This window comes from Uloborus diversus, chromosome 10, assembly GCF_026930045.1.
Source record: "Uloborus diversus isolate 005 chromosome 10, Udiv.v.3.1, whole genome shotgun sequence".
In the NCBI taxonomy this organism is placed as follows: Eukaryota; Metazoa; Arthropoda; class Arachnida; order Araneae; family Uloboridae; genus Uloborus; species Uloborus diversus.
The window spans coordinates 133,001,718-133,026,571 of record NC_072740.1 but is presented as its reverse complement, the minus strand read 5'-3'; the positions used below and the strand labels follow the sequence as shown (position 1 = coordinate 133,026,571).

Here is a 24,854-nt window from a genome sequence, read left to right as displayed (position 1 = left end):
CAACTTTCCCTTATCTGTGTTTTTGAATGAGCTCTGGCTGCTTTTTCCGTAATATTCATGAGCAACAAAATGTAGTAAAATTCGCTCATCATGATTTTCAAGCGCATGATGCTTGTTTGAAACTTTTTCCTTCTAAGTGATTTAAATATTTTTTTTTTGTTTATTTTTCTTTTCATTTATTTTTTTTTTGTTTAAAAAAACAGAGGGAAAATTTCGTAAAGAAACTACTTTGGTGCCAAGAATGCGAAGTAGGACATTGCTTTTAATCTAATTTTGAGATATGTCATATTAATTGAAATTTCTAACTTTTTTTTTCGTGCAAATTTAGTACTTCTGTTTTTCCATTGGTTTCTATTAAAAATATGCATAAGTAGAAGAAGCGTCCTTAAAAAAACATTTGAGTAATCAGAGTATATATTTGACCAGTGTTGTTTAACCTTTTTGACCCGCGGAACGGCGAAACCTTGAGAAAAAAATTTCCCGAACCGGTAAAGCTTTTTTTTCGGAAAAAAGTTCCGACTCGCAGAGCATCAAAATGTATGAAAAAGTGACGTTTAGACTGGAGAATTTCCCCCTTCCAAAATTTTTTCTTGCAAAAAAATTAATAAACTTTTGATTCGCGGATAGTTGTGGAAAAAGTTAGCTACCCGTTGAGTTTTTTTTCTTTTTTACCAAATAAAGGAATAAGTATAAATAAATCTATATATATAAAAATGGATGTATGTTTGTGGGTATGTGTGTATGTTCCTTATACAAATCCACAGTTTTCGTCGGATTTCTTCCAAATTTGGCACAAAGGTAAATTGTTGCTCAGGAATTTATATAGACGGGTTTTTGGAAATTTAAAAAGACCCAAAGAGGTCTAATTTCATATTTTGAGTCATAAAATTGCTCTTTTCTGCGCGAACGAATTTTTGTAGTTATAAATTTAGTCTAAATGAAAAGCCCGTAAAAAATACCCTAGATGAAGTTTCTTCAAAGATTAACTTTAATCGTTAAATTTGTGAACCTTGGTTCAAAGCAAATGCAAACGGTTATCAACATATAACCACCAGGAGCTATTTCAAATGCAATCAACAGAAAACGTATCCTGAACGATGGCCGTCAATGCCTTTTAGCGATGAGCGTTAAAGCATGTTTGACGAGAAAGCCGTAGATATAAGAAATGATGCTGTACATCGTTTCTTGAACTGCGACCTACGAAGCCAAGGGGTCCATTGATGCTTCTCATAGTTCTACGTAATTTGAATCCTACCGTTAAATTATAATTTTTAAACATTGTGTAATTATAAAACCCACAACAGTAAGGGTTGCGTGTAATTTTCGATCAGTGTTTTTCCCGTTAATAGCAGAGAAAATACAAACATGAGTAAGGTAATAATATTGCATTCAATATTGACGTACAATCTTCGACTGTTTCAGCATTTGACTACTTTTATTAAAACCACGTCTATTTCATCCTTACAACAGAAATTTAATTTAATGTTCTATGATCTTTATGAAACCAATTTGCAATATATAAACTTTCTTTATACTATTCCTTGATTTACGCCGAATCTTTAAGTAATTCGGTTCAACTATAACCGATAACCTAATTCGGTTTAATAGAAGTCGCTCCAGGCTGTCAAAGAACAGGGGTAAAAGTACTAACCTATATATATAAAAATGGATGTATGTTTGCGTGTGTGTTTGTGTATGTTCCTTATACAAATCTAAAGTTTTAGTCAGATTTCTTCCAAATTTGGCACAGAGTTAAATTGTTGCTCAGGAATTCATATAGGCTGGTTTTTGGAATTTAAAAAAGATCCAAAGAGGTTCAAGTTTATATTTTTAATCATAAAATTGCTCTTTTCGACAAGAACGAATTATAGTATAGTTATGAATTTGGTCTGAATGAAAGGCCTCTAAAAAATGACCGAAATGAAGTTTCTTCAAAGTTTAACTGTAATCGTTAAATTTGTGGACCTTGGTTCAAAGCAAATGCTTAGCAACATATAACCACCAGGAGATATTTTAAATGCAATCAACACAAAAAGTATCCTCAGTCATGGCCGTTAATGTCGGTAAGCGACAAGCGTTAGAGCATGTTTGGCAAGAAAGCCGATCGAAGAAGAAATGCTGTCTTTCAATAGTTCTTAAATTGCACCCTGCAAAGATACGGGGACGCATTGAAATCACCGTCGGTTCTACTTCAATTTGCTTGCGCATTTCGCTGATAAGTTTTCAAGTAATAAAACCGTAACAATAAACGAAAATTTGATCTGTATTTTCTATATAACCAGCACAGAAAATACCAAAATGAGATAGGTATTAAAAATGCATTTATTATCGAATTATTCAACAGTTTTAGCATTAGAATACTAAACTTACAATATTAAAACGACATCCTTGCAACGGGAATTTAATTTAATATTGTATTATCCTTAAACAAATCAATATGTATATGTTATTTATACTATTCCGTAATTTACCTAATTCGGTTCACCTAAGTTTAACAGAAACCGCTCCAGGTTATCGAAGATCAGGGGGTTAGAATACTAATATGGTAATGAATTGCAAAATAATCATTTTTGTGCATAGTAGCGTAGACTGAATTTATCTTTCAAGGGGGAGGGGGATAGTCATGGGGTTCATTACATGTACATAAATTACCATTCTAGGATTGCTAATGTGTGGTAAAATAAAAGGATGTGCACCTTTAGACCCGCAAAACCACATGGAAATTTAATACGGCGGAATTCATATAGTTTTGGAAGGGTAAAAGTTTAAAGTTTGAAAAAATGCAAAGAAATATTAATTTAAATTTAAGCTTTTAAAATGCATAAAATGTCTCCAATTTTTTTATGTAAACAAATTTCTTAATCGTTTAAAATTTTATATTACTTTAACGCTCGAAGCAATAGTACACCTGATAAATCATCTTCGCTGACTAGCAATAATTTTAAACCAGTTAGCTGGTATAAGGCAACTTTTGACACGAAGAGATTGCTACTGAAAAGGGCATGATGAAATATTACGCTACATTATAAAGTTTTTTCTTTTTAGTCTTCATCGTGAAGTTAGTTGAGCAAAACTCCATTCCCAGTTACAAGACTCTCAGTTCGATAACTTTTATTGTAAACAATCGAAAAATATTGTAAGTTTGTAACTTCCACTAAGTAATTCAACTGTCATTGAAAAAAAAATGCTGTAAGATAAAAATGGATACGTATCAGTGTAATAGAAGCAACTTTGTTCACAGTGGAGGGATAAGGTAGAACAATTTGTATCTGAGGTATAATCACTAATTGCAATACAATCATTCTTTAAACTTCAAGAAATCAAAATCTCCAGTGAGACTTAAGTTCTGTATCACGATCAATAAGTCAGAAGGGCAGTCAATTAAGTACTTTAAATGCATGTGAAATTTACCTATTTCCCACATAGATAGCTTTAGTTTGCATGCTAAAGGTTGGGTTCACTCAAAATTGTATTCTATTTTTCTGCTGGAAGGGAGACTAAGAATTGTATTTAGGAGCAAGATTTGAGTTAAATTTAGAAAATTTGAATGATTTAACTTTTTAGTATTTGGATTACGTTTCTAAACGTGGAAATACATTTCCTTCGTTTTGAAGCTGCGGATAAGGAGAACAGAATGTGCAACAAGCTTTTGTAAAACAAACAAATGAAATTGTCTATTATACAGTTGTAAGTAGAAACAAGGTTTTTTTTTTCTTTCTTTTAATTTCATGGCCTACAAATAATTCAAAAAAAAAAAAAAAAAAAATGACGTGGATAGTGACCAAAATGTGTTCTTTCTCTATAAGGCAGTTCAATTGACGGGTTTTATATGAAGTACACCGCCAGCTCAGTCAATTCCAGCCGAGGACTGCAGTTTCGTGCTTATTAGCACTCATCAGCCCGGCATAACACTAACTGAGCTGGAGGTGGAAAACCTCTTTTAAGAGGTTTTGTAATGTGCAGGTCATTACAAAATTATCAAAAAAAAAAAAAAAAAAAGTGCGTAAAGGTTCCATTTTTGGGAAAACTTAATGTAGTATACAATAATTAGATTAGTCAAAAATGTTCCATGAAACATTTTAGCTAAAGAACCTTTTTTATGTTGTGTAGATACTCGTATGTAGCGACAACGGCAATCAAATATTAATTGTCTTAGATCTATCTAGATATGGAGCACATCTTATATTTTTGCGTACTTTTCCAAAATACTAATTTTTAGAGTACTAATACCAACAAATACAGATATCACCATGCATCTCTAAAAGTATGATTGTAACAAATATGCCTACTCAACATTCACATCTCTCTGGCAAAAGACTAAACTAATTTAAGACCAAGATTGACTAACCAAATGAACGAGATTTAATTTTCTTTCTAGTTGATAGGCAATCAGCTATAATCTATGAAATTTCTGCGTGTGACCTATTCAAGAGAAACGATCACCAAACATACACATCCAGTCAGCAGTAAATGGTCAAAGCTTTCGCGGAGTGTGTATTTGCGCAGACTGCCGTAAAGCCTTGGTTTCCTAGAAGCGAAATCACCGAGCTTTGACGTCGCTGCTCGGCGTGACGCTGAAATCGAAGTCAAGTGATTCCGACGTGCCACTCACAACGCCGATTTTGCTCGGGCGCGCATGCGCAGAAGAATCAAGTTTTCCTCTCGGCGAGAAGCGACGCCGAAGGTCGGCGATTAGGAAACCAATGCTTTACTTGCTCCGGACGTGCAAGCGCCCATTGACCACACCGATGATTTTGATAGGGCACACATGAGCTCATGCATTGAAACGATTCTTTCGCTGGGCGCATATATGTGCTCATACGCCACACCGGTGAGTATTTCAGAACGCACGTATAAACCCCTTATACCCTCCAACGGTTTTCGAATAACACATATGCGATCATACAGCCAAAGGGTAAACGTATTTCGGTGTCGGCTGCTTGGATACTAAACGTTCAAATTAATAAGATTCTATTATATTGTAAAATGAATTCTGCTTTAGAATGCGATGTTACAATGAACTGCTGTAAAATAAAGTATTGTATTAAGATGCTTACTTTGAAATTTGAAGAGCTTTTAAAAAGTCTTTAAAAACTTGAGCCTTTTCTTCGACTGTGTGACGAAATAGCTGATCTTCTCCAGATAACCCAGGTAAGTATAAGGTTGCTATGAAACACACAATTCGTAAATGTTAGGCCGTAAGCTTTAAAAATATATGTAGAGTTAAACTGTGTTTTTATCAAACTTTCTATTTGGTATAAAATATCTGAAATTTTAGCTTCCAATCAACTTCATAATAAAAAACGTTAAGTCTTTTTTTTTTCAAATTTATAATATTTACAGTTATTAAAATATTGAAAAACAGATATGCAACCAATGTGTTTGATATTTAATTATATTTTTATAAGCTTTTTTAAATAAACATAAATTTTTTGAAACATTAAGCGATAAAAAATATCTTACAAAACAATTTCAACGCGCATTTATCTCATTTTTAGTTCAAGCACACTTTTTGCTTTTAAATTCACAATTATTTGAGTAACATTTCGTCATTCAGCCAATCTGCTCCTAATAAAATCTATTAAGTACTGTTCCAGAGTATTTATTTTTTCTACTCCAAAACCCTATGTTAAATGTTCCAAAATGGAAAATTAACTGCACTCAAAACAGCACTAGTCTTGCCCTTACAAAATATACGACTTACCCAACTTAGTAAAAGGGTTGTTATATTTGCAATTTTTTAAAAAGTTCCTCTGCTCTCTATAATAGAACACTACTTTTTAATACTTTATCTGTGGGGTAAGGTTGAGGAAAAGTGATAGTTAAAACTTTTTTTTTAAGAAAGGATCCTAAAATCAGACTTAAATTCTGTACCTCAAGGCCAGATGGACGTAAGTCCGAAAATTGCTATTTTCCGTGTATTTGTGCATTGTACGTGGACGCTTATTCCGCATCGAGCCATGGGAACGTCATTCTTTTAAAAAAACCTTTATTTTTTTTTTTACCAGGGTTAAAAGAGCGCGTGTCCCATCATTAGCATGCGCCAGAGAAAAGTTTTTCCTCTCTCCTGTAAAATTTCCATATGTGACTTACGTTCTTCTGGCTCTGAGGTACAGAATTAGCTTCAGTAAAACATTTGATGCATATTTAAGTACATTGGATTCATACATATTAAGCATAAAGCAGAACCATTTAATATTGATAAATTAATTTATCTCAAAGATAAAATTAAAAGAGCTTTTTTTGATACCGCTACATTACCCTAAGGTGGGATGAGGGTTAGCTAAAAAACAGCATATTTAACAGAAATATATGCATTTTATTTTTGAAGTAAGAACATAGTCTTGATTATATTTAAAAGTATAAAATGCTCAAAAAAATATATTTACGCATTTGACATTGTCAATCGGATAAGAAAACACTAGAAAATTCTATAAAAATCTACAATTATGCATTCGATTCGAAAAGCTGCCAAATTTTGCCAAGCTAAACGATATTCTTAAATTCATCGCCCTATTTTTTTGGTGCCAAAAATAGCCAACAAAAATTACATCAGCTTAATGTCTCGCCAATAACTTGACAAACTCAAGACCACCATTTTAAATACCGCTAAAACGGAAAAAACAGAAATGTTCAAAAAAGCAAGGTAATTTTAAAGGAATATTAACGGACGTAATGTCAAAGGCAACAAGATAAAAAAGTTCGTGCATAACATTGAAAGATGAACATCTATTTACGAAGTTTAACAGTAGCTTGCAGCACTTTATTAAGCCTAAGCATATCCCCAATTTTCCGCACTTGAAAAAACACCAACTAATAAACAGGATTCCAAATGCTTTTCTTGTAATTCTACATACGTTTGTTCCTCAGATGCTCACAAATCTATACATAAATTGACAGTTTCCCCTAGTTACTAATGATTTTAGAGGAAAGATCTCATCAATAGCTTAATCCTATGTATTACGGGCAATGTGCATCAACAAATATACTCTCTTAAAAAATGCCAGCGATTTTAACTCAGACTGAGTAAATTTTCACTCCTTTCCAGTGTCGAAAACGCACTTTCCTTATAGGAGTGAATTTCATTCCTTTTGCGGAGCGGTTATTTTCACTCCTTTTGGATAAGCTTATTTCACTCCCTTTTGATAAGTGTTTTTCACTCTTTTTAAGACTAAATTAATATCCTAAATGAGTGGTTTGCTTTCTGTTTTGGAAAGCCGCTATCTCACTCTTTTTTTAGAATAAAATAGGTAAAATCATTTCACTCTCCTTTGGTGAAAATTGTTTTTTAAACGTGTTTTTATGTGCTTATGCTGTGTATTTGAATTTAAAACTGTTTTTAAAAACTTATTTCATTTGAAAAAAAAATTAGTTTTTTAAATTAAAAAATGAAAAAAAAAATGTTTTTAGTGTTTCCGAAGAGGATGCACAAGAAGAACTGTATGGCAAATACGAAGAATTTTCTTTTTTATTAAAACTTTAACGGGTAATATTTCTTGAACTACTGGTACATCGTTACAAATCACCCACGTGCAATATTACGTACATTTCCGAATCTAAAGATTGAAATAAAACTAAAAAACCCACACAGTTCCAAATAAATAGATTTAAAATTTTGAAACTCTATATTGATATTCTCGGTGTGCCTTTTAACATTAATAATGTTTTAAAAGTTACATCAGTTCAAATTAATTTAAAAAAGTCACTCATAAATTGTGACAGGATACGTTTGAATTCAATTTTGTTTCTTCGAGGCCATTCATTAATTACGTAAGGACAATTTTGGCAATTTTTGACCTTCCCCTGTCCCCCTATGTAAGGGTATGTAAGACTCCCCCCCCCCCCATCTTAGGTAAGATTCTTTTTTTCTTCACAATAATAATAATAACAAATATTACATCACTGGGATCGTTCTTAAATTAACTATCATTTTTTTTAAATTTTTTTTTTAAGGAATCTAGGACCGAATGTTTTTTGACAAATAATTTTTGTATATGATGCGATAATAATTAAAAATAAAACATGCAAAACACAGTGCGATTATATTTTACACGTTTCATTCTTTGAAACAAAAGTAAAAAACAGCTCATCCTATAATACATACTTTTACCTTCCTGAAGCAAATGAAATATAATATTTGCCAAACCACTTGACCGCGGATTTCTAATATAAAATATGGGCTTGGAAAATATTACGTAAGAATGGATCTACCCCCCTCCCCCTCTCCAAGCAAGGGTATGTAGAGAATTCCCCCCCTCCCCTCAGGACCCTGAATTAATGAATGGCCCGTTACACATATGAATGAGTGTATTATACAAATGAGTTTATGATACTCTTTAAAGTTTATTATACACAAAAACAATGTTTGATTAATTTAAAATATACGCAGTGGTTGGAGCTCCGACCATCGGGAGCGGATTCGGTATCCGACCTATAGATTTGCGCATGGTCGGGTCTGTAACACCTGCCTAAAATATATATACAGTACACACTCACCAAAGATGGTAACGATTGTTTTCAAATGTCATATTTTTGATTCGATGATCGAAATAAAATTGTTGATGAAAGTTTCATTCATTTGGAAGAAAAAGTTACAAAAAGTTCGCCGTAACATTGCACGTGGATGATTTGTATGATATACGAGCAGTTCAAGAAATATTAACAGTTACAAGTTTTAATAAAAAGAAATTTCTTCGCACTTACCATGCAGTTTTTGTGCACTTCCTTCAGAAACCTCATTCGACAACAAATATTGTTAAATTCATTAAATGAAGACATTTAGAATGCGACATCCACTTGTTACTCGCGACCAACGTTGGGTAAGCCTAATGTGGAGGTATAGAAAATTCTCCCTAAACAAAATCACGTGACAGAATCGAACCAATGAAAATGTTTTTGAGTCCTTCTTTTAAAGAATGTTTTTATATTTCGCTCATCAACGGAGTGTTTTCGAATTTCACGCGAATAAAGAAAAGTTTTAGTCTTGGTTTTTCGTAATGCGTCTTTTTTCGATAAAGCTAGTACTCAGAAAGAATGAATGCACCCGCAATAGATTTCACTCTTTTTAAGAGTTATTTTTTCGCTCTTTTGAATTAAGAGTGTAGTTTCTAAACATTTAATTTGCGTCCAGTTTCAAAAATGAAACTTTAAATTTTTCTGTAGTCTAAATGCATAATTCTATAATGAAATTTATAAAATGTCTTAATTTAAAAAGAGAAAATTGATGTCTTTCAATGTACTCCCAACTTTACGCCATACCCTTAATGAAAGATTCAAGTTTTACTATTAGTATTGAAAAATTAACGGAACTAATGTCATATACCCCACCCTTGGCGACTTTTTCCTGTTGGCGCCATGAAAACGATGTATGACGACATATGTCATACATCGTTCTTAGCGATGCTTTTTTTTTAGCGCAACACGAAAAATTCAGATAAAAAACCATGATCAAAGCACTTCCAGAACACAATATATACAAAAACATAAAACCAGAGCAAAAACATCGCGAATATTTGCTTCAAAAATACCAAAAACTAGAAAGTTTTTGTACAAAGAAAAATTACTAGAAGGTATTTAAAATGCTTGAATTAACAAATTACTATCGCAGCTGACCAAAGAAATATGTACCAATTGAAACAAAAGCTGTTTTTCAACATGCATTTCATCGAACAAAAACTTTTCTCATACGCTACTGAAAAAGAGCAAAGCGATTCAATATGCGATGTTTAAAGCGGAAAACATCCCCAAAATATAACTATTTCGGCCAAAAAAAGCGCTTAGTTATTCAAACTTCGATGTGTGAAAAGTGAAAATGTCTCGACAAAACATCCCAAACATAAAATACCATACATTAATTTGCTATCCAGAAATGCTTTCAAAATACCTACCAAAAATATCTACCATATTTTACACAAAATAACACTTTATATTTTTATAAAACGCTAGAGTCAACTTATTTTCAGAAATTCAGTATCTAAAGGAGGCACGTTTATGGAATATGCCTGAATAAAACTTGACATCGATAAGAATTAACTTTTAGAGTAAAATAACAGTACTATTTTTGTAAAATAAATTTACAAACAGTAAAAATGAAGTTAAAAACTACAAGAAACCCTCAAGATTTTCTAAAAACATAAGGAATTTTGGAAGTGAGAGTTTTTTTTTTTTTTTTTTTTTTTTTTCTGAATTCTAAAAAGAGGAACTTACCTTTTTATTGTATAAATCCTCACACTCAATCTGAAACAACATATTAAATGATGGCGCCTTACAGAGACACATCCCAAGTTGGATTTTACTTTTATTTAACGGCCAAAAGTTTGAAGAAACTGCATTCCTAATATGTATTCATCGAAACACTACTGAATTCAAACCAACACAAAATAAGCTTTCCTATAAGGTATATTGCACGAAAAAACAAGAATCTATCTAACGTGAAAGGGCTGCAAGTAAACAAGTTTGAACAGATCTTAGATTGCCTTTAGGTTGCCAAACACAGGTTAATTTCACAAGGGATGCCATGCTTAAAAAATTATCGTCTCATTGGTAAGAAAAAAATAATTCAATTTTGTGCAAGAAATCGGATGTCGCCAAATGGGGGGGGGGGGTATATCGCATCTGTACCCTATCGCTCACTAATAATCCTTGTGAGGAATTTAATGCAAAATTTTCGTTTAAAAGGCAGGTCTCGGTTTAATGTTATATTAAACATGCCAGAACGGTCAACACTAATTTTAAGATGTTGGTGAAAAAAAAATTGAGTATTTTTATTTGATGTTAGAGTCAAAGCAGACAAATCATACTATAAGCTATGCAACCACAAAAAATAATTCAAAGCGCATCGAATTAACTTCGACATAGTTTTCGTCTTCATCACGTGATGAATGAGATTAATCAATTAAATGAAATTTCATCCACACGAGTTGAATACGAAAAAGGTTCGATGAGTTCCGAATATTAATTATTTCACACATTAAGTTGATATTGCTTGTCATTAACATTATCCAATGGAATAATGTTTGAAGTCTCTCAGTAATACTTTGATTCCAAACCAAAAACTTCTGCTTTTTACCATTGAGCAATAAAACTAACTAAAATGCTATAACAGTGGTCTGCCATGGTGTGCTTCAACCGTATAACCCCAAAGATATGGAGCAACCAATGAATTGAATCTTATCTGCGTTTTAAGCACTCTTGCATGCATATTTTAAAACACTATGAAGACTGAAAATTCTTAAGAATGCTTTTAGTTAACTCATTTGCTGCTCAAACCGTAATATAGAGCAAAGTGTAAAATATCAGGAGATATCTTTAGAAAAAACACATGTTTTTGAAGCTCCAGAGTTTACTATATTCTGTTTCAATGCAAAAAAACTTAATTTAACTTCCAGCAGTGCTTAACTTACTGCTGCAGTGCTTAACTTTCATCCAGCAGTGCATCTCAATAGATGATGCGCAGTTTCATATCCCATTAGAAACCTCAACTAGTAAACCAAACGGCAATCTATTCACCCGTGGATTGCTGGCAACTGAGTTGCAAATATTATGACATACAGCATTTTAATCAGTTTTACAGCACGATAGTTTTACAGCCTCATATAGCTAAAGTTGAAGAAAAAAAAATTACCTGGGAATGTTGGCACAATGACACGAAATCCTTTTCGGCTAAGCTCATTAATTAAACGAGTGAAAACTCGATAGTTGCCTGGAATCCCATGAATAAACATAACAGTCTTTGGGGGCTTCTCGGGATTAATGTCAAACCTAAGTCCATGTGTATCAATATATGTTACAGTAGCAAAAACTCCGTGTTGAGGGATGTAAATGAAGCTTTTGTCCTTTCTCCACTTTTCATAAATATGCTGACAAGTATAAACAGTAACTGTCCTTTCTGGAAAATTAAGTTTTTCCTTTTTAGGAGAAACTTTTTCTACCGAAGCGGGGCTGGAACCGACATGCCTGACAAATATCCGCTGATTCCATATGTGTGGAGGGTTAGTTAGTGACCTTGAACATTCTAGAATTGGTGCTGGAGTTTCTGTTGTATTTGGTGAATATCTTCTAAGGTTGAGGAATTTTTGGACCGCACACCGTGATCTCTTCAGCATTCTGAAACCTATGTATTTAAGAAAAACAATGTATTACATACATGTACAAAAAGTTCGTTTAAACAGAGTTGCACTTCATTAATACTAATATGTGCTTATGAATAGCACTAGATGAAACCGTAAATAATTACACTTTCAAAACGTTTATCAAGAGACAACATTTAACTCTCTCATACAAAATGGTTTTTCGTTGTTCAAACCAAATGAAACAGAATTGATTGTGTAAATTATTCAGTCAAAATCAAACGTAACCCTTTACTGGTGAGGTGACTATCTTATACTATTAGAAAGTGAGCGTAGTAATCTGTGTATGTATGTATGTATGCCGTTAACTTCTGCCGAATGCCAGAGTATATACAATCGAATCAGGTATCGATAGATTCGCAATTTTTTAGACAGTGTTTTGGCAGTTTTCGTTTTTCCACGAATTTAATTAGCGGATATACTAATAAAAACTTAAATTCTCAAGGACAGGGAATAGAAGGGTTCTAGAGGCGAGCCGAGTCAAATGTACTGATTACCAGGGTTCGTTGATTTAAATCAGCTTGATTGAAATCATGATTAAAGCCAAGTGATTTAAAAAAATTATTGATTTAAATCAATTGATTTGAATCAAGTGATTTTATCAAAATTATCAATTACAATCAGTTGATTTCATTTTTATAAATTAATTTTGCATTTTTAGAATGTTTTGCTCTTAGTTTAATTATACTGTGTTATACAATCTTAACTTCAAGTGGCAGAACTACATAGATCCCTCTTTCTGTGTGTGTAACAGATTTTCTAACTCTTGCAATATTGCTTTTACTCCAAAAACAGTTCAGAACAAAATAAAAATTAGCAGTTTTTTTTTTTTTTTTCATACACCAAGACTAACATAGTTAAGAAAAGTAATTCTTCAGCATATTATTTTACACTAAAAACGTACATGATGATGGAAGCCTTATCTTTTAGCAAAGCATAAAACAAATCACATTACAGTAAAACCTGTGAAGTTGACCACCCTTGTAAGTTGACCACCTGTCTAAGTTGACCGCTGTATCTAAACATTAAAAGTGTTTAGAAATCTGAAAAATTTATTGAATATTTAGAGAACTTATCCTAATTTTAAGAGTAAGCTGAATGTATTCATTAGTTCAGATTGCTTTATTACCAAGGCTTTTTGCCTTCTTTATCCCAGTTAAACCCCTTTCAGAACTTCTGTTGACTGTAAGCTGATAAACGTAGAAAACTGCCAAATTTTTAGAATTTTTCTTCTAAAAATTATGAAAATTATAATTCTAAGAAATAATGGTACCACTGTTTCCTAGAATTATAGTTGAAGGATTGGTAGTTGTAGCTTGGGGGGGGGGAGAACGTTTAGTTTAATTTGAACCATGCATGCATGCCATGCCACCAATCCATGCATTGGCATTAAAACTGGTCTAGTTATATTATTGAAAAATAGCTATTGCCATGAAATGAAAATAGGTACTTTACGCACAGAAGTAGTAGGGTCTGATTGGGGAAAGTGGTCAATAGGGTTAAGTGGTCATAAATCAAATGAAAAGCGATACATTCAAAATAAATGAAAGAATACGGGCAAATTTTTAATTTGATATCTTCAACAATGAGGAATTCAGTTTTGAACCACAAATTTTAATACTGGCATTACTTTATTTTCTGGAAAAAATATTTTTGTTTACTTATGAAACATTTTGCTGACTACCTAACCGGAACACCTGCCTTGCAGGGACCCCTGGTCAGGGAAATTGAGTTCGGCACAGTAGGCCTTGGCCGGGCTGTCATGCCACAGGGTTTGTGAAATTTTAAAATCTGTACACCTCTTTTAACTTCTTTGTAATTTTTTTTAATTTTTAGACGATTGCTTGTGCGGGTATCTTTAAGGATGTCTCAAGAACACGTCTACGTAAACAGCTAAGCTGGACTCATTTTATGTAATATTTTAGAACTTAAGTAAAATGGGGTAAAGTGTTCCTATATAAGCTAGGCTTAACATATAACTTTCATTTAAAATCATTCAATCTTCACTTATGAGGCAGGTGTCGTTTAAACATTAAGTTTACTAAACATGTACTGTTCGTAAGGTAAAATGAATGAAATACACTGTTAAAAAAACCCTGAAAATTCAGGTAGCTTTCTGACTGATTTTAACAGAACATTTCCGTATTGCTTCAAAACGTATTTTTACTTTACAACGGAAATATCACGGAAGGAAATAACGAAAACGGAATTTTCTCCATTTTTAGGGTTGCCGTTGTGCTGTACTTTGTTATTATTCTGATTAGCCTCCACGTTATGATAAACATCACCTTTCGATAGTTCTTGTTAAATCGCACCGTCACATTTTGCTAATTGGTATCTGAATTGTTATTCTAAATATGCTTTCAAAGACAAACTAGATAGTAGTCGTATGTCGAAATTCACAGAAAATTGAATACTGGCAGGATCAAATAACAGAAAATTGACAAATGAAGTTTTTCAGTGGGAAAAAAAGATGGTATAGTAAATGCAGGAGAACATTTTTTCGTTATGTTAAGGAAATCGTTTAACAAAATAGATAGAAAATCGAGAATGAAATTTCAGTTAAATACGGGAAAGTGAAAAATGGAAAAAATATCGCAATAAAAAAATAAAGAACGTAAATTCTGTTAATTCACAGAAAAATCAAACATTGATAAAAGGAAAAATAAGAAATAGAAATTTCGTTCAGTCACGGAAAATTAATAAACGGAAAAATACAACATTACGGAGAAAAAAGATATGTAACTTCTGTTAAGTCACGAAAAATAATTTAACGAAACGGAATATTTACGGAACTTTGCTGCCGGTACTTTTTCCGTTATTTTCAGGTTTTTTTTTTATACAGTGTACAACTGAACTTAAATTTGATATAGCATAACGAATGAATTAAATCAAAGTTGTAATCCTATAACATTTGAAAAAAAATCAGCATTGTTTCTGCAACCACATATTTCAACTTTTTCTAGTAGAATAATTTATGCGTCCCCCCTCTTCCCGCATCCAAAAAAAACTTTACTTTAAAATATCGGTAAAAAGTAGAAACTTAGAACTAGAAGTATGTCGCATTTATTGAATAAAAGATAAAGCTTGATCATTTTTTCCCTTTTGTCTCTTAATTAAGAAACATTTTTTCAGAATTCTATTTGGGTGTAACATTTTCTTATGTAATTTAGACATTAGACTATCTTTAATGTATTCCTACATAAATAAAACATTGCAAATTATCACATCTTCTCTGATGATGTTGATAAAATCCAGGCGTGAAATATGATTTAATTCTTGGTGAACCAACTTTCGATCATAGTTGACCATCAAAAATTTGTAATTTCTTTAAATAAAGTTAATTTCTTCAAAAGAACTTGGTGTGTTGAGCATTAAAAAATTATGGGTATTTATGATGGTTTTATATCAATATTTTGACCATGGCCACTTTACCCAACCCCAGGTCATTTATACCATATGAAAAAGAAAACGCCATTTAAACTATTTAAATTTTTTTCTTCCAAAAATTCAGCGCAGCGTATTTGTCATTAATGTAAGGTAAAATAACAAAACATTAGAAGTTAAGAAAACAAGTTCTTATAATTATTATTTACTTAATTTGAAAAACCTGGATTTTAGGACCACTTTACCCCACCAGACCATATAAGTACAAACTAATGACATTTAAGACTTACTCTTGCGTGTAATGTAACAAAAGATCAGAATATTTTTCATTACTGTGTTCGAACTTTTTTTTTGGAAAGTTTGCAAAATATTAATGTAAATACATCTAAAGAATGCATTTATAATAAGCACAGAAGTAAATATTGACAATATAAAAGACAAATTAGTTTGTGTTTAATTGATTTTATTTTTTATGTTTATAGGATGTGAAGGGAAAAAAAAATGATTCATGCTGCCTCACAGAATTATTTTTAATTTATCGAACTTTTTTTTTCCCCTAACGTTATTTGTCAATTACATATTTGTCAAAGGGAGGAAGCAATTTCCCTTTCATGCTTTAAAAAAAAGGCCTAGGCAGTACAAGTCTGCTTTCATCTACAGTTTAATTTCAATAAAATTAATCCATAAAAATTAATAATAAATAAAATTTCGCAGAAAGGAGTCATGATAAATGATTGGAATTTTATTCTTTTATGGGTCATTCTCTAGAGAACTTAACTTTTGAAAGCAAATATTTTTCATTTTCGAAACCTTTTGTTTTCTTTTTATTTTTACATGAAAGAGTTACCTACTAGAAGTAACCAGAAACAATGGCCCAGCTAAGTTCCAATTATTTTACTCATAAATAAAAAAAATTAAAAACTGCCTTGTTAACGGAAATTTAAAAAAAAAAGAAAAAAAAATAATGTTTCAAAATCGAAGCCATAATATCAAAGCAGTAATTTTGTTAATTGTGCAAACAATCAGCTATTTTAATGATTAGTAGGAATGTAATATTAAGCTCTCTTAATTAAAGTACGGCTTAATTAGTAGTTTCAAATGTATATTAACAAATAGTATTTAGTAAATTTGAGTATATACTGGCAATTTATAATTTTGGTAGAATGCCTATTATTGATGTATTTCCTCTCCATCACTTATTTTCACCTCAGAAATAATGACATTGATAAGGTCTGTCACGGAGGTGAGATTCACGGAAATGAGGAATTTTCCATTAATATAGGCCTAATAGATACAGTTTTCAGGGATTTTTTTTTTCTTCGTTGCTACAATCTGCACATGTTAAGCTTATAAAAACATGTTCACTTTTATTACATTGGCAAAATCTATCTTCTCGTTTTTCCACAAGTCTCGCAACTTCTTTATGGCTGAAAATAAACAAGGGGACTCCTTTGTATCATGAAAAATAAAATTTGATGTCATTACTGCCACGTGTGAATGAGGAATGGCATTTTGCGTTTAGGTAACGGAGGTGAGAATTTGTGACATAACTCCTTGTCCTACTAAAACGAACTAAAACACATTAAAAAAATAAATATACTTAAACAATTAGTATTTGAGACACTTGTGAAAGGAATAATCAATAAATAAGTATATACTTTTAATTAAACAAGTTATTAAGCAACATAGTCACACCATGACATGCCACGGAGGTGAGAATTCACATGTTGTGAACCAAAAATATACTAAAATAAAAATTAAAAAATTTTTGGTTGGTTTAAATAGATATATTTTTGATGAAATTAAAAATCATTGTTAAATAAATTGTTCCTTAAAATTTGTACTGTAAAAGCCGTGCGACAGAAAAGTTACACTTTTTGAAGAATGACCCTTATACGTATGGAAAAAAAAGTGTTGGTAATAATGGTTGATCCATTGATTAATTGCTGTCGAAAATATTTTGTGACGCATGACAGCATTTAGCTTGTGCCAGGAACTTAAACAAGAAAGGCACATGATGTAAACACGTGATGAAACAAAAATAATTAGTTTCGCTTTCCTTACGAGAAGCATTCGACTGCAAAATTGAGGTCAAATCTCATTTCCTTTCGCCTTTAAGGGAAAAGTTAAGCTTTGTTTAAATTAGAAAAAGGAAAAGTGTTCACAAATTATTCCCCTCAGGAATAGTATAGTTAGAAGTAGTTATCGCAAAATGAACCTATTTCAAAGTTTAACTAAATACGCAAACTATTACTCATAATGAGGTTAATCGTCACAAAAACACTTGACTACATCTCTTTTCAAAATATTTTTTTGAAATTTTTTGCGCAATAAGGAGCACATACCATACTAAAAACTGTAAATAATTATACTACATAATTTATTTCGGGATCACTGGGAGCTTTTTTTTCAAAATGTTACTCACAAATCGATGCATAAAAATCATAAATAGCTCTATGAAAAGTAAAAGTTGCAAAGCAGTAGTTTGGTACTAGAGATGAGACGATAAGCAAGTTGCCCGATTACTAATTAATCGGAGGCTTATAATCGGCTGATTAATCTGCAGGGCCTATTAATGGTCATAATTGTTTCTAATACTACAACTTCTCAGTCTTTATTTTTAAATAATATTTAGAAATTCTGTGAGCAACTTTTAATATTTTTGTTAATAAAGTTCCATTATGATAACGACATAAAGTTACGACGTGAAAATTCAAATATTTAGTAGCCTTGTATTCAGCAGACTCGTAACCAATTAGCTATTTCTTTTTTGTTATTACTGAACACCTAGTCCAAGACTAATACTTAATGAAAATATGGGTATTTTAAATCCCCAAGCTAAAGTTAAAGCGTAGAAAAAAGTATTAATATGTGAAGCATGTTGCAAGTTGCAACATTGAAAATGCGCAATCAAATTCAAAACAGAAAAAATAAATAAAAACTACTACTTCAACCATCAATTTCTGTAAAAAAAATAATGTACATGATTTTTATTTTAATAAAATGAGTGAAGTAATGAAATGAAGTAAAGAATTGTTTAGTGCAGGAGGAAATTTTTCAGAAGCAAGAAATAGTTTTATAACCTGACAATCCTGAAATACTTTTCTTTTTGCATAATAATTTAAAAGTACCCGGATTTAGTTCTTCATAATAGTGTTGCGTAAACCAGCTGTGAGGATTACCTTCAATAGTTCATCTAGTTTCACGCAAAGTTGTAATATTTGTCCTTATTTTAGGTAGTACTCTTTCATGCTACATGTTATATTTATGTAGCAAAAAAAGCATTTATTGTTATTAAATTTACTCATCTTGGTATATTTTTCAAAGAATACTTACAGATTATTAAACGTATCTTTAAAATGTTTTCCCCACCGGTTAGTCGTCGAAATTTAGTCTATTATAGGAACAATCGGCGAAGCGGGCCGATTAATCGGCAAATCCTTATTCGGTACCATGTTTAAATGGAGATTCAAATTACAATATATTTTTGAAAATAACCCAAAAAAACTTCTGGGTTTCAAAAGAAAAAACCCAGGTGGACTGGGCTTTGTCATAAGAATTCAAACCCTATTTGAGAGACAATATGAAATGTTAAATCAGAGCTTACTTTCGATAAACGAGATTCAGCAAGACTATTTCAGCCATTTTTTTAAATTAGGATTCTACAGCATCGCATTTGATAATACGAAGTTTTTTAGTCCCAACTAGATAGCACTGGATTGCATGGACATTAGTTCGAACAACACCCCCTTAAAATCAAATTCTAAAATTACCAATAATTAATGTTTAAAATGCAAGGGTATATTTTAGTTGATCAATTTAGACTATATAAAATTTTACAACGCTTCTGTAGTCAACAAACATTTATTACGCCTTCTCCCGAAAACTTCAGAATAGATTAAAAGTATTATTCAAACAATGCATTTCATTATAAAGGAATGTGGGCATGGCAACTTAGAGAATTCCCCCAAGCCCAAATATTGCCCAACTCAATTGTTTCGGTGAATGCACAAGCTTAAATTATTTAATTAACGTCATAATAAGTTTAGAAGTACTGAAATGCATTAAATACATTTGTAAAACCTTTTGAAAAGCATCCCGTGAAGAAATTATTAACTTAAGGCGAAACTTTGATGTTATATATTTAACTAAATAATTTGCATAAGGTAATTTAAGAAAATACAAAAAAAAAGTCCTTTTGACCTAACCGTAAATTGAATTAACACAAGTGAAATCATACTTAGAACCATAGTTTATATCAATTGGTTTATATTCAATTGTTATTGAGGGAAAATTGCTACCGTAAAGTGGGGCTACTTGAAACCACGAGAAAAAGGTATTTAAAATCCTTCCTGGTCCTATAAAATTCAATGTATAGACTTAAAAAACTTTCTCCATGACAGGTAGCAGTACTAGGTAGAGGCTGGAGCATGAAACAAAGTTTCTGCTATTCTTTCCTTTTTCTGATTGAGGTTATGATTGCAAGTTGTCTAAACAGTTGTTTTTAGTGTCTGCAAACTTTCACATGTAAGTTCATGGAAACATCTAACATCATCAAGGTATAGATAGTTTTACGTTTGCATTTTATTTCTTAATAAAATAACAGTGTTTCAAGGTTATAGCTATACAATTAACACAGTAACTAATATAAGTTAGTAAAAGTGCACTGCTTGCCTTAAAATGGGGTTACTTGAACCCAGCGTTCAAGCAGCTCCAGACCACATTTCATCACTAAATTATGTTAAGTAAGGCTTGTAATCTTTAAAATAAAGAGGCTAGTTACTATTTATACCCGTTTATTTGCAGATCTGGGGATAAAAAGAGTCCGAAAGTAAAAGAGAACCCCTTGAAGTAGGAAATTATGCGGATTGTTAAGAGGAAAAACTACAATTGGGTCCAGATTCAACTAATTCCGGAGAAATGTCTTAGAGAGTGGCATCAGCCCATTTTGACTTAAGTATATCAACTCTAAAAAGGAAATGAAAAGATCGTTCACAAAACAAGCCTGGGCATTCTGTAGTATTAAGTAGCGAGGAAGAGCAAGTATTAAATAATATCAGAAAATAAATTCACCCAAGCCATTAAAGTGAGGAGTTTTCATTCTTTCTTATGTTTAAATAATGAGTATTTCAATTGGTTTTAGCTGTAGCTCAATTATATTTCTATTTGAGAAATTATGTTAGTCTAAAAATATGTTTTTATGTTATACGTTGATTTTACATTAATTTATGTAAATAATTTCTAATTTATATACACTAGAATGTGTATAAGCTACAAATAACGCACTAGAATGTTACATTACTCACTAGAATGTATGTTTTGAGTTTTCTTTCAAAACCATTGGTCCTTGATACCACCATCTGTTTTACAGCTTTTTCTAATGAATTTGCTAAGTGGGACCAAGTAGCCCCAGCGCGGGGTTACTTGAACCCAATTTTTAAAAATAGAAAAAATATAGAGTTAAAATTGTTGTTTAAAAAAGGCTTAAGGTAGTAGCAGAACGTCTGAAAAGAGGTAAAAACAAGGTTATCAATTCACATTATGGGTTTAACCAAAAATTCAGTGTGAAACTCGCAAAAAATATGAAATTTCGGGTCCAATAACCCCACTTTACGGTATTGTTTGATATTTCGCGTTGTCTTAGGTTTTTTTTTTTAAGTTTTAAACGTCATTGTTTAAAATTTAAAAAATATATATATATAATAATGTTAAAATTAAATTAAAATAAGTTATCAAACTGTTCCTCATGAATTTTTTTGCTATCGCATTTCAGTAAATGCTGTCGAGTATCAAGAAAATGTTAATGAAGTTAATAGAAAGGAGCGGAAATATTAAAAAAACAAGACGCAAAAATAATTTCTATCAAAAGTTAAATCTGAACCTTGGTTGTGAACGAACTACGTCACAAAAACAAAAGTTTCCAGGAGGTGAAGTTCTTTTGCCTCAAAACCGGCATGCGAAATCCAGGGTTGGATACAAGTAGGGGAACGTGGGGTGCATTACCCTCCCCCCCCCCCTCCTCCTAAACCGCAGACAGTATTATCCACCGACATTGTGTTCAAATTCCTTGAATAAAATTAAAACTATTACAGTATAGTAGTGGAGCCCCAGAGCCGGATCTACGGGGGGAGGGGGGGCATGCCGGGGTTCTTGCCCTGGGCGGCTACTTTAGGGGGTGGCGAATTCGAATGGTGCTTCCAGGGAAGTGGCCAACCGGTCCGCGGGCCGGTGCAATCCCCCCCCCCCCCCTTTATGTGAGCTCTTGCAGTTTTTTTTTTTTTTTTTGCGCCCTTGAACCTGTTCGCGCTTTGTTCTTTTTTTGCGCCCCCTAACATGCGTCATGTCACTTCCGCTTCTTTTTAAACCGTATAGGTGGGATTTTATGTATTCTCGTGTATCTTGCTGACAATTGAAATTGATTAATCGAGTCATTTATTTTTAAAAACAGTGGCATATTTTTAAAAAGAAGTCTAGAAAACGAGGCAGCGAGCAGGAAGTGGCTCTTTACACAGGTTTTTTTAGGTGTTAGAGAGTAGGAGAGGTAAGCACTTTTAGTGGGACTGAACTGGTACATGTGTACTAGCCACCTTAATTGTTTCGTCTCTAAGTCCCTATAGTAAATTGAATAATTTACTGAATATTGATTGCTTCCTCGTTGATCAACTACTAGCTCCTGGTGTAAGCGCCGTGCTACCACCAATGGCGCAATAGCGGTTTATTTCAAATAGTGGCACATTTTACGATTAAATGCATGAATAAAAAAGCTTGTTATAAAACCATACAACAATAGTTTTTCCTTTACGAATGTTCTAACTCAACTCACCCTTTCCTTAGAACCGGGGGGGGGATGAGCCTGTAAATTTTGCCGGAGGCATTTACAAGCACAAGAGAGTGTTAACATATGGCTTTCCGTCATAGGAGCAAAAAGGAGGGAAACGGTCTTGTCCCCAAATTAAAAGAAAAAAAAAATACTGCTAACTTTGTCCTGTAGTATTTATTGTGCAACTATAAAATACGAGTATTTGGTGATTTTGGTGTAACATCTGACCGGTATTACACAGAAAAAAGCATTAAAATAACAGAAGAATACTTAGTTTAGGTATTACGAAGAGGGTCATTCTGTTAGTATTTAGATTAGATTATAGCTGAATCAGGCTAAGAACATTGACATTGAGAATTTCCTGCTTACTAGAATAAATGCTAAGGATCATACAGTGGTGGACAAAATTATAGACTCAATTTTTTTTATTTTGTTTCAATTACAACATGACTCAGTTTAAATTATTTTCATTGAAGTAAAGATGAATAGTTGAAGAAATAGTTCTAAAATTTGTACATCTTATCAATTAAATTAAAAAATTCATAAAATTAGAAAATTTGCAAATTTAATATTTTATCATTATGTGAAACCTGGACAAAAGTATAAACTCAAAGGTAAAAAATCCAGGATTACGAGAAAGTTTCGTTCGAAAATGTTAATTTAACGCCATAGAATGAATAAATGTTGCCATCAGTGATTGCTAAAAGTTTTGTTTTTGGAAATTTATGAGAAACATAAATGCATCGCTGGACAAAATTATAAACTCATTTTTTTTTTCATTTTTTCAATCATAATTTAATTCCGTTAAAAAAATTTTGCTCCAGTAAAGATAAATAACTCCCTCAGCATGGTAAAGCAGGATTGGCATTTCTTAATGGAAGATAGAACGCTGATGATTACCAATTAATACTGGAAGATCATCTATTACCTTTTGCTCATCTGATTCCTGGAGGTAACTGGTTATTTCAGCAAGATAACGCGAGTGTACACACAGCGAAAAGTACAAAAGAATGGTTCAAGCGCTGGGGTATCAAAGTTATCAAATGGCCAGCTCGTAGTCCGGATCTTAATCCGATTGAAAATCTTTGGGGGACCACGGTTCGCAAAGTTTATCATGATCGGCACCAGTGCCAAACCACAGAGGAATTTAAAAGGGCAATACTTTCAGCTTGGAACCATATGCCACTGCAGCTGTTGGAAACTCTTGTGAAATCTACATGCCCAGCCGCATATTCGAGGTAATTCAGAAAACTAGGGGCCCAACTCGTTTTTAAAAGTTTGTAGTTTACACTAATGGCTAGATTTAATGCAGTGTTAATTTTTAAAACATTTCAAATATTGATTTTTTTTTTTCAATTTATCCATGTTAATAGCAAAATTACATTTTCCTAAATCTGTGCTTTTGTTTTACTGAAGCAATTGCAAATGTAACTTAAACTAAAAAAAAATAATAAAATTTTTTCAGCTTATAACTGTGTTTATGCAGTATTGTAAGTTTGTAATTTTGTAATTCAGCACTGGTTCATTTTTGGATATTAAATGATTAAGTATTTAAATAAAATTCTACCAAACTTAAGAGTTTCTTACTTTTGAGTTGATACTTTTGTCCAGGTTTTACGTAATATAAAGATATTAAAGTTGAGATTTTTTTAATTAAATTATTTATTTTATAAAGTTTATGAGTTATACTGAATTTAGGACTATTTAGTCAGTTATTTATATTTTTTGGAACAAAAAGTTTTTTAACTGAGTTAAATTATGATTGAAAAAATGAAAAAAAAATGAGTTTATAATTTTGTCCAGCGGTGCATTTATGTTTCTCATTAATTTCCAAAAACAAAACTTTTAGCAATCACTGATGGCAACATTTATTCATTCTATGGCGTTAAATTTACATTTTCGAACGAAACTTTCTCGTAATCCTGGATGTTTTACCTTTGAGTTTATACTTTTGTCCAGGTTTCAAGTAATGATAAAATATTAAATTTGCAAATTTTCTAATTTTATGAATTTTTTAATTTAATTGATAAGATGTAATAATTTCAGAACTATTTCTTCAACTATTCATCTTTACTTCAATGAAAATAATTTAAACTGAGTCATGTTGTAATTGAAACAAAATAAAAAAAAATTGAGTCTATAATTTTGTCCACCACTGTATATTGAGATCTTATTTTAACACAAACTTTCAACGACATTTTGACAATTGGGATGTTGGCTTAGACCCATATGACAGTGATGCAACCAAGGGAGGGAGAGGCACGGGGCCCGCCCCTCCCCAGAAAGCCGAGTATATTAGTTTTTCAAAAACATTCCACATTGTTAAAGAGAACGCGCCTTGGGAAAACGAAATAATTTTAATTGGAAAAAATATAGAATGTTGGGAGGAAATCTAATGTCCTCAAAATGCAACACTTCGGAAGCCCCCTTCCAATAGCCAAAACTATTCCAAGAGCGTCTCAAATCTCGTTTCCAGGGCTTCAATTTCGCAAAATTACAGGGCACCTCGCCTTCTAACA

General features: G+C 32.1%; 1 protein-coding gene across 1 annotated transcript in view; it reads right to left on the bottom strand.

The window, feature by feature from the left end:
• The window catches only part of LOC129231795 (uncharacterized), a 51,558-nt gene that overhangs the window by 19,482 nt on the left and 7,222 nt on the right, over window positions 1-24,854 (bottom strand). Inside the window, exons 2-3 of the mRNA XM_054866170.1 lie at window positions 11,624-12,112; window positions 5,058-5,166 (exon numbers count right to left, since the gene is read on the bottom strand). Of these exons, the coding sequence (XP_054722145.1) occupies window positions 5,058-5,166; window positions 11,624-12,112 (598 nt within the window). The remainder of the gene's footprint in view (window positions 1-5,057; window positions 5,167-11,623; window positions 12,113-24,854) is intronic.